Raw genomic sequence first — 11,872 nt, 5'->3', positions numbered from 1 at the left:
ATATATAAGTCAGTAAATAGTGGGGCTGTGTTAACCGCACGTGGAGAAATAATAGGAAAATGAAAAAAAGCCAGAATGCTGAACTGGGAGCATAATTTAATATATATATATATATATATATATATATATATATATATATATACATCTGTATATATGTATATATATATCCATATATATATATATCTGTATATGTGTGTATATATATATATGTATATATATATATCTATATGTATATATATGTGTATATATATATATATATGTGTGTATATATATATGTATATATATATGTGTATGCGTGTATATATATATATATATGTATATATGTGTATATGTTATGTATATATACATATGTATATATAGACATATGTATGCATGTATGTATGTATTTGTGTCATTATTTGTCCCCGCCACCATCGCTTGACAACCGATGGAGGTGCATTTATGTCCCCCATAACCTAGCAGTTTCGCATAAGAGACCGATAGAATAAGTACTAAACTTACAAAGAACAAGTCCTCAGGTCGATTTCTTCGACTAACACTCCTTTAAGACACTCCTCCAGCATGACCGCAGTCAAATGACTGAAACATGTAAACAAATAAAAGAACGAAATTGCAATTCACTTCTAGAGATTCTTCTACATTTTTGTATAACTTTCTCTTTGTTTTTTTTGTTTTTTTGTTCTATCACATAGGTTTGGAAGATACCAGTGACAAATGCGGTGCCAGTGATGACGCCAACCCTTATCACATATTCCTTGGAGTTTTTCTTTTAGGGCAGGTGTTTCATAGTGTAGGTGGAAGTATTCTCTTTTCACTTGGAATAACTATATTAGATGACATTGCTACACCCATGACAACGCCATTACATATTGGTAATTAAATTAAAATTAGTTCATAAATTATTTCATAAATTTAATATATATATATATATATGCTTAACGATTTAAATATAAATTCATTTTTTATATGTTCGTAAAAAAATAGAGTTTAGATTCTAAGAACAACTTATTAAATTCATTGTTTTTATATGTTAGCGAGAGAAAAAGTGTGATTGATCGTAACAGTAGGATCTCCTAGGGTTGAGGTATTGTTGAGGCTGGTGCCCAACCTTGACAGCAAGAAAAGGAGAATAGGAGATTAAACCTAGAGTCTGGTTACAGTGCTTATGATAAACTCCACTATAGGTTACACAAATACCAAATGTGTGTGTGTGTGTATATATATATATGTGTGTTTGTGTAAATATATATTACATTTGTGTGTGTTTGTGTAAATATATATTACATTTGTGTGTGTGTGTGTGTGTATTCTTTTATTCTTTTACTTGTTTCCATGCTGGACCACTGCCTTAAATGGTTTTTTTAGTCAAAGAAATCGCCCCCAGGACATTAGCAAGCCTAGTACTTATTCTATTGGTCTCTTTTGCCAAACCGCTAAGTTATAAGTATGTAATTATATATAGCAGAGATTACATATAATCTTTTCTACTATAGGCACAAGGCCTGAAATTTGGGTGGCAAGGAGACTAGTCAATTTCATTGACACCAGTGCATAACTGGTACTTATTTAATCGACCCCAAAAGGATGAAGGGCAAAGCCAACTCCGGCGGAATTTGAACTCAGAACGTTGTGGCAGACGAAATGCTGCTAAGCATTTCAACCAGCATGCTAACGATTCTGCTAGCTTGCCGCCTTTGTGGTTACATATAATATTGCTTGGACTGATTTCATGGATAATCTTATTTGATTAAGATAATTCTTAGTAGATTCTAGTTTTGAGTGGTTTCTGCGGTATATATCATCATCATTTAACGTCCGCTTTCCATGCTAGCATGGGTTGGACGATTTGACTGAGGACTGGTGAACCAGATGACTACCTCATGATTGTGAGTTCAATGTTCTGAGCACTGAGCCATGCACATTCACATATTTATCAAAAATCATTTGTTGGCCTGTTGATTAATTAGTTAATGTTAATTAATTACTTAAGCACTTTGTTCTCTGTGGGGCAAAGGCAACTCTAGGTTGTAAGGTTTTCATCATCCAGGGTCTTGGTTTTGAACTGTCATTGATGCTTCTCTAACCCTGCTTTTTTTCTAGGTGGGGGTATTGGCCCTATGCAAATCCATTTTTACCTTCATGTTTGTTTGGACTCTATCCTTTGGCTTATTCAGCATGGGAGGTCCCTCAAAGAGCTTATAATCTGATGGTATAGGCCTAAGAGTAACTGAGGCACACAAGCCACTTCACTGCAGCAAGAAATGGATCCTGCAGAGCAGTGTTTCTCAACCTCTTTACCCTTGCATAACCCTTAAAATAAATTACATGTTTCAAGGAACTCCTGCACAAAGCAAAATTATATACCATAACATTCTCATATTTTTTTTATCATAGTTCACATGGTAAATATCATATATAAACAATTGCAGTGTGGAAGGTGTTTATAAGCCATTTAAAATGCACAAAACTGTTAGATTCACTTCAACATTTAAATTTAATTTGCCAAAATATTTTCATCGCTTTGAGACGACAACCTGTTCACTGACAAAATAACGTGCTGCACGGTATTTTGTCAGTGAACAGGTCGTCGTCTCAAAGCGACAAAAATAGATTGAAAGTGTTATATAAAGGTAAAATAAAGTATACCTTGCATTTTGGTTTAGTTAGGCATCAGCAAGAATAAAACAGAAGAGAGAAAGAGGTAACACTTAACTCAAAACCTCTACCTCCCAATCTATTAGATGTAAAAAAATTACCAACAATGGACTTCTCACATAACCATTTCTACATGCCCTTCTCTACTCCAGCTCTGTTTCTGAACGATTAATCAAACAATTGATTTAATAGTTTAATTGGTTTAATAGTTAACCAATTGGCAAATAAAATAGTAAAGAAGTGAGATATAATCAGTGCATGTATTCATTATTGGTATGATGACCCTCCCAAGAGACAACAAAATATATTTCAACATATGGTTTCACACTAAGACTCTTCCAAACCAAACACAAAAAGTTTTATTGATTTGTTTTACACATTCTTAAGCCCTAATTTGCTTTCTTTATTTCAAGGTATACTGATGGTTTTTGCAACCTTGGGTCCTGCATTAGGATATATAGTCGGTGCTCAGTTTCTTGATATTTTTGTTGATCCTTCAAAACAAAATGAGTAAGTATCATCTACTATATAGTTACTGAATAACATTTCACATAAAATAATTACCTTGGAAAACCTGAAATGTTATGGGACCTGTTTAATAGAGATAAGCATTAATGCTTTAAGTCTGTAAACTGGTTTGAAAACTAGTGGGAAGTATTTGAATTGGTTGTGACTGTGTGGTAAGAAGTTTACTTTCCAACTACATGGTGCCAGGTTCAGTCCCACTTTGTGACACCCTGGTTGGCATCTGGAAGGGCATCCAGCTGTAAAAATCTTGCCAAAATTAACTTCAACTCTGCTAGTGCCACGTAGATAGCACTGAGTCCACTCTGCAGAGTGGTTGGTGTTAGGAAGGGCATCCAGCTATAAAGTCCCTGCCAAAACAGACAGGAGCCTTGGGTAGACTTTCTACCTGGCTGGCTCCTGTCAACCATCCTACTCATGCATGCAGGGAAGATGAACGTTAAATGATGATGATGATGATGATGATGATGATGATGATGATGATGATGATGATGATGATGATGATGATGTGTGTGTGTGTGTTTGTGTGCATATGGTTCAAATGTACAAATATGAAGAACAAAAGACAGAAACAGGTAAGGGAACAACAAGCAAGGTGTATTGGTTTTATGCTCAGGACAAATGGAAATGTCTTTGGCATTTCAAGCCTTCACTCTGCAACAGAAAGAGATGATGGAGGAAAATGGAGAGAGAGGAAAAAACAAAAATATGGTAGGAGAAAAAAACATGTCAGAATTAATGCTTCTACATGTGTGTGTATTTTGTCCGCCACCATCACTTGACAACCGGTGTTGGTGTGTTGACATCCTTGTAACTTAGCGGTTCAGCAAAACAGACTGATAGAATAAGTCCTAGGCTTTAAAAAAATAAATCGGTATTGAGGTCGATTCATTCAGGTAGAAATTTTTCCAGGTGGTGCCCCAGTATGGTCGCAATCTAATGACTGAAACACGTGAAAGATTAAAAAATAATAATGGTCGTAGGGATAGAATGGACATAGTTTCTTCCACACCAATACCCCTAGGATTTGCACATGCAAGTTACAGTGTCCAGTGGCCTTGTGTATGTTTTGAATAAGTTGAAATGACTTCCTTCAAGCAATTCGGCCTCGGAATGTACACCAATAACTCTAGTATCTATAAGGAAACATTATATAGGCGTAGGAGTGGCTGTGTGGTAAGTAGCTTGCTTACCAACCACATGGTTCCGGGTTCAGTCCCACTGCATGGCACCTTGGGCAAGAGTTTTCTACTATAGCCTCGGGCCGACCAAAGCCTTGTGAGTGGATTTGGTAGACGGAAACTGAAAGAAGCCTGTCGTATATGTGTGTGTGTGTGTGTGTGTGTGTGTGTGTGTTTGTGTGTCTGTGCTTGTCCCCCTAACATCGCTTGACAACCGATGCTGGTGTGTTTACGTTCCCGTAACATAGCGGTTCAGCAAAAGAGACCAATAGAATAAGTACTAGGCTTAAAAAGAATAAGTCATGGGGTCGATTTGTTCGACTAAAGGCGGTGTTCCAGCATGGCCGCAGTCAAATGATTGAAACAAGTAAAAAGGTAAAAAAAAAAATGGAAAGTTACAGAGACATAAATAAACACTGGCTGCCAAGCGAGTTGGGGGAGGGCACCCACACACATGCACCCACGCATACAATGGGCTTCTACTAAATTCTCTCATTAGTCATTGGTTGGCCTAGGGCTATAAGTAGTGGACTCCCAAGGTATCATGCAGCAGGATTGAACCTGAAGCCACATGTTTGCAAAGCAAGCTTCATTATTTCAGACCCATGCCACCACCATAATGAATTAATCTAGCTATATTAGGTTGATTAACTGCACTAAAATATACTAAACCCTAAATCCTAATCATTTCCCTCTTACACCTACACTGCAAACATGGGACTAGTGATCGGAAATAAGCTCTGAACCTAGCTTATTCACTGTCCCTCCTGGCTGACATGAAGCTGGGTCATGAATGTCACTGAATAAAAAGCCAGTTCACCTTTTTCTTTGTATCTGAATGTGATGTCAACCAGACTCTGTTGAAGCAACTGGAAATTGTTGACAAGAATTGCCTTGAGAAGCTGCTGAGACTGTGACCTTCACATAAGCTGTCAATACTCAACTCAATGGCCTTGTAGGGTTATCCTCAATGAGGTAAGTTTGGAGGGGACTCCAGAATCAGAAGAGAAACTTTAATTCTTATATTGATCATTTCGCTCTGGTGAAAGGCTTAACCCCCAACCACTTCTAAAACTATAATGGTCTGCCTTATTTTTAGCAGTTAATATGATGTAATTTTACAAACAATTAGACTAAGCAAAGAATCATCATCATCATCATCATCATCATTTAACGTCTGCTTTCCATGCTAGCATGGGTTGGATGATTTGACTGAGGACTGGTGAAACCGGATGGCAACACCAGGCTCCGATCTGATTTGGCAGAGTTTCTACAGCTGGATGCCCTTCCTAATGTCAACCACTCAGAGAGTGTAGTGGGTGCTTTTACGTGCCACCAGCACGAAGGCCAGTCAGGCGGTACTGGCAACGGTCACGCTCAAAATAGTGTATTTTATGTGCCACCTGCACAGGAGCCAGTCCAGCGGCACTGGCAATAATCTCGCTCGAATGTTTTTTCACGTGCCACCAGCACAAGTGCCAGTAAGGCGACGCTGGTAACAATCACGCTCAAATGGTGCTATTTACATACCACTGGCACAGAAGCCATAAAATCAAATATTTAGGGTAAACTTGAAATGAAGCAAAGAAATGATTTGAAAATTTTAGTTCATGGGTAACTTATAAATGGTGTATCAGGTTGGGAGTCATGAGAGCATCAGCCAAAATATTTTGCAGTGTTTATTTTGGCGCTTTACAGTCTGCGTTCAGATTTTGGAAATTTCAACTCAGCCTTTATCCTTTTGAGTTAGCTAAATAAAACAGCAGTCAAAGGTGGTGGACTGGTGGAAACATTAACATGCTGGAGATAATACCTCGTGATACTTGTTATGACTCTTTGCATTCTGAGTTCAAATCCAGCATTGGCTATTTGTGCGGAAAACTCAATGCAAAGCTTAGTTTTCACGAGCTCTTAGTCCTTCAACGGAATTTACTCTGTTGCTGGTATTTAGGCTGCACCTCTGGTATGATATCTCTCCCCTTTCATCTGCCAGTTTTGGAAATCTTGTAAATGGTCATTTACTCCTGAATAAAAGACAAAATAAGTAATTTCAGTTTACATTTATAACTAGATAGTTTTGTATTCAACAACATATTTGCATTTTGCAAATTATTTTTTGACTTCATTCTTTAGAAATTTATAATAAATTTTATTGTATTTATAATCTTTTTGATATCAAATTATTTCTTTTAATTTCCAGGATGACTTTTGAGTCTACAGATCCTCGTTGGATTGGAGCTTGGTGGATCTGTTTCTTCATATCAGGATCTATGTCAATATTCATTGGACCAGTTCTGTTTGGTTATGCACGGGAACTTCCAGGTAGTCTTAATTTTACCATGTCTTTTATTTCATCCTTGTAAAATTTAACACCCAAAATAGATAATGAAGTGAAGAGGTTATTAAATTCTAATTAATATTTTTGTAGTTACTATTGTATTGCTTATGTCATACAGTTTGGTTTTTCTGAAGTGATTACAGTGAGTTAATTTAACATCAAATTCTTAAACTAGAAACTTAATCATGCAAATGTTTTATTATTCAGTAATTTACAAACAGCATATACATATTTGATTTGGAAACTTTTTTACAAATGAATAAAACAATACAAAAAAAGTTATTTTCTTTCAAGATTGGTTTACTTTACTCGCCATGCTCACACTATATACTTTTAAAGTGACACACAGTCACTGATCTCATAAAGAGAAAAACAGCTAGTTTTAAATCTCTGAGTGAGAAATATGTGGTAACAGTACTGAATAGTAAAGTCTATTTGTCAACATGAAGTGAAAGTCCTGCTTAGGACAATGTTACTACTGTTTAGCCCCAGGAAAACATCTTTTCCAGCTGGTTTCTGACACATCATCTGTGTCTATATACTGTGAGCAAGGGAGCTAATACTCCCCCTCCAGCCTTAGCAATACCTGCAGACCAATGGTTTCTGGGTTATTTTCTTTCCTCGGTGTAGGACAGTTGCTGGCTAGAGATGTCAATGACTCACCCTGCGCACAGTATATACTTTTAAAGTCGCTACCATCTCTAGCCAGTGATTGTCCTACACTGAGGAAGGGAAATAACCCAGAACCTATTGGTCTGCAGGCATTGCTAAGGCTGAAGGGGGAGCATTATCTCCCTTGCCCACATTATATGGACACAAATGATGTGTCAGTAGCCAGCTAGAAAAGCTGTTTTCCTGGGGCTAAACAGTAATAATATCGTCCCAAGCAGGACTGCCACTTTTGGTTGGCAAATAGACTTTACTATTTCTAAAATAGATACCTTGAAAAACTAAAATCTATCACTGCATAACATTTCCATAACATTTGAGCACTTGCTAGCTTTCACTCTGTCTTTATTCCTCTCTATTGAATATCCACTGGATATTAACCATGGAGTGGTTCTTCTCTCTACTTTTTGTCTTTGATAAACTCTTATTTGATAAACTCTTATTTGATATCCTCATTAGTTTTTGTTTATTCTTTACACTTCTGCTATTTTTCTTCTATGTAATTCCTTTCCAGTTAGTAATTAACCATTGCAATTAGTCATACTGAGAAACTTATTCTATGTATCTATTTTTCCATGGCTATTATGCTTCACATAAATTCCATAATGTGAATGTATTTTTATATTCATATTTTTTTTCTTTTAGCGACTGAAAGTATTCAAAGGAACCGAGAATCTCAAGTTCATAACGGAGTTGATAAATTATCAGAAAAATATTCTGCTTCTCCTATAACATTAAAAGTTGTGCCTCTGATTGTGTGGAATCTGTTTAAGAATCCAGGATTTGTATTCGTCACATTGGCTGTAACATGTGAAGGGATTATTGTGGCTGGATTAACAGCATATTTTCCAAAGTTTCTTGAAAATCAATTTGAAGAAACAGCTGCATCTGCATCTCTCATTCCAGGTAATACAATATTGTATTTCTGCATTTAAATCTATATTCATCTATCCATTTTCTGTCCACTATTCCTGGGAGGGTTGTGTGTCTGTCAAGGGTGAAGATAGAGCCCTTAAGCATTTCCTCCATAGATCCCTGGCAGTCACTGCCATCTCTAGCCAGTGGTTGTCCTGCACTGAGGAAGAGAGATAACCCAGAAACCATTGGTCTGCAGTCATCGCTAAGGCTGAAGGGGGAGCATTATCTCCCTTGCTCACATTATATGGACACAGATGATGTGTCAGTAGCCGTCTAGAAAGGCTGTTTTTCTGGGGTTAAGCAGTAGTAACATCATCCTAAGCAGGACTTTCTAGCTGGATTCCTAAACAGACCTATAGATATCATTGAACCATTTCATTCTTGATCTGCCCTTAACTCTCCTTCCAGTTCACTCAGCTTAAAGAATCCATCTTGTGATTCTTTCCTATGACATTCTAATCACATGTCCATGTACTGGGGCTGCGACCTCTCAATGTGGAAAACAATGAGTAAGAAGGTATGTGTAAATAGAAAGATCATGATGAAATAGAATGCTAGACATCTAAAAAATGATTAGATATATTTCCTATAGGTGCAGGCTTGGCTGTGTGATAAAAAGTTTGCTTTTCAACAATGTGTTTCCAGTTTCAGTTCCCACCATTGCATGGCACTTTGGACAAGTGTCTTCTACTATAGCCTCAGGTTGACCAAAGCCTTAAGAGTGGATTTTGTTCATGGAAACTGAAAGAAGTCCATCATGTATATACATATATATATAAATGTATATATATATAAATATAATTGTTATACAAGACATCAAATGTTAAGGCAAGGCAAACATCTCAATTCATATACAATATTATTACAGGGTGTGTACCTAATCAATTAGATTACCTGTGAATTAAACCCCCATACTATGTATATATATATAAATATAAACATAATTAAGGGATCAGCAAACATTTGCCTTTGTGAGTTACAAGTAATGCTATCTGTTGGAGTCTCAGCTTTTTTAGCTGCTATTTTTAGCTGCTATTTCTGAACTTCGGTATGTGGTGAAGCAAATGTTTGCTGATCCCTTAATTATGTTTATAAATGTATATGAACTTTTAAATAAGTTCTCCACCGATAAAGGTGCTTACATACCGAAGGGCTTGGTAAAAATTATTAATTGTTGATTTATTAATAAATTAACAAATTGATAAACCTTTACCCTTTTAATTTGTATATATAAATATATATATTTATATTGTGCATGTTTGTGTCTCTGTAAAGTAGTGGCTTAGCAACAAAGAAGAATAGAATCAATGTGGTCACAGTCTAATGACAGTAACAAGTGAAATATAAAAGAAAATATCAGCCTAGGCAGGTATTAAATATTTGTAATAATAATTAAATACATTTTTTCACAAATTTAACCTTGCAGCTAATATTTGAGATTAAATAACACACATTGTTTACTTGGAACCACAAACTGCAAACAGCAGACAAAAAAAAAATCAATGCAGTTATCAATCTGCAAAATGGATTTACTTCCCTTGACACACTGACAAAAGTCTTGAACTTCCTGCATGACTTCTTTGCTGTAGACCAGAATATGTTTAAAAACTATTAAAATGGTATAAGCATTAAATGTAGAAGTGTAAGACATTTGTTCCCTTAGCCCATGCCAACATGGACAACGGACACTAAATGATGATGATGATGAAGATGAGTTGGTCCTAGTTTCACTCAAATTAGGTCAAATATTTGCCTTCAGTCATTTCTAGTTTGGCAAAAATAGGTACAAGGGTTTAACTAAGTATACTTCTAAATGCTGAAATACATGATTCAAGGGTCTGCCTTTTCACTAATATTACTCTTGTTTGATAACACTGATTCTTCAGGAGCTATTATTTTATAACAAATTTCTAATTACATTAGTCTTTTATTCCCATATGTTATCATCTTTGGCTGGGAGCTGTGTAATCATTTTCAATGTTGGTTGAGTATTCCACAAACAGAAGTGGTATAGAGGGATTTACAAACCCTTTATAATATCTTTTCTAATACAAATTGGTGTTGCTTAAGGAGCTTTTTCATTTGGCTCTACGTAAATTGGACAATAGGCTGGACACATCGTCCAGTTTAACACGAGCACCTATTTGTTGAGGGTGCTTTTAGCACAATTCATCATGTTGCAAGTTTTCAGTATAGGTACAGGAGTGGCTGTGTGGTGAGTAGCTTACTTAAAAACCACATAGTTCCCGGTTCATTCCCACTGCATGGCACCTTGAGCAAGTGTCTTCTACTATAGCCTTTTGTTTTCTTCTACTATAGCCTTTTATTTTCTAAGTAAAAAATGGTGCTGTATCGCCCCCTTCATTCACACTAGTTATAAATAAATTGATCCACTTCTTATAGATACTTTTGATAATGATGATAACAAAAAATTGACAAATTAAGTAAATATAAGGATCTAGAAATTGAAATACAAAGGTGTGAGAACTTAAAGCGAGAACTGTTCCTGCTATTGTGGGTGCTCTGTGTGTGATAAGAAAGGGATGTCAGGCGGCGAGCTGGCAGAAGCGTTAGTACGCTGGGCGAAATGCTTAGCGATATTTCGTCTGCCGTTACCTTCTGAGTTCAAATTCCGCCGAGGTCGACTTTGCCTTTCATTCTTTCGGGGTCGATAAATTAAGTACCAGTTATGCACTGGGGTCGATGTAATCGACTTAATCCCTTTGTCTATCCTTGTTTGTCCCCTTTATGTTTAGCCCATTGTGGGCAATAAAAAAATAAGAAAGGGATGTCAGAAACATACAGATAATATCCCAGGAGAACCATGTCTCAGAGAAATCCAGGAGACTGTGTTGACAAGTACTGTCCACAACCTTAGAAAAACTCTATCAATTTAAGTGTATGTGTTATATTACATGAAGATATTTCGCTACTTCCCCTCCACTCCCAAGCTTTCAGTCATATTGTAACATCTTTCATCCTTCACTCGCCCTAGGATGCTGAGTGTGTCTCGGAGAGTGATTGTAACAAACATGCTGATTAAAAGCAAATAATAATAATAATAATAATAATAATAATAATAATAATAATAACAATAATAATAATAATAGTAATAATCCTTTCTATTAAAGATACAAGGCTTTAAATTCAGTGAGAGGAGGCAAGTCGATTACATCGACCCCAGTGCTCAACTAGAACTTATTTTATCGAATTTGAGCCCAGAACGTAAAGACGGACGAAATGCAACTAAGCATTTTTCCCGGTGCGGTAACGATTCTGCCAGATCGCCGCCTTAATAATAAATAATAATAATAATAATAATAATAATAATAATAAAAATAATAATAATAATAAAAATAATAATAATAAACTAGCAGTAAGGGATAAAAAGAATGAAACTGCAGCTAAAGAAGATACTACAGAGGAAATAATTATAAACCAGCCCAAGGCTGATGAAAATACAGTAATGATTGAAAGAGTTAAGGTAACTGATAGGCAAAGTGAAATACTCTCTGAACCAACCATAAACACTAAGGCAGGTGAAAATCAAATAGATGAAGAACGTCATACAGAAATCGACGCAACA

At 36.1% G+C, this 11,872-nt stretch overlaps 1 protein-coding gene across 1 annotated transcript in view; it reads left to right on the top strand.

The window, feature by feature from the left end:
• LOC106878517 (solute carrier organic anion transporter family member 4A1) overlaps positions 1 to 11,872 on the top strand; it is a 53,822-nt gene that overhangs the window by 22,183 nt on the left and 19,767 nt on the right. Inside the window, exons 5-8 of the mRNA XM_014927742.2 lie at positions 693 to 872; positions 3,069 to 3,165; positions 6,562 to 6,683; positions 8,014 to 8,274. Coding sequence (XP_014783228.2) covers positions 693 to 872; positions 3,069 to 3,165; positions 6,562 to 6,683; positions 8,014 to 8,274 — 660 coding nt within the window. The remainder of the gene's footprint in view (positions 1 to 692; positions 873 to 3,068; positions 3,166 to 6,561; positions 6,684 to 8,013; positions 8,275 to 11,872) is intronic.

This window comes from Octopus bimaculoides, chromosome 4 (genome assembly GCF_001194135.2).
Source record: "Octopus bimaculoides isolate UCB-OBI-ISO-001 chromosome 4, ASM119413v2, whole genome shotgun sequence".
NCBI classification, from domain to species: Eukaryota; Metazoa; Mollusca; class Cephalopoda; order Octopoda; family Octopodidae; genus Octopus; species Octopus bimaculoides.
The sequence above is the reverse complement of the archived record's forward strand: the minus strand, read 5'-3'. Positions and strand labels throughout refer to the sequence as shown.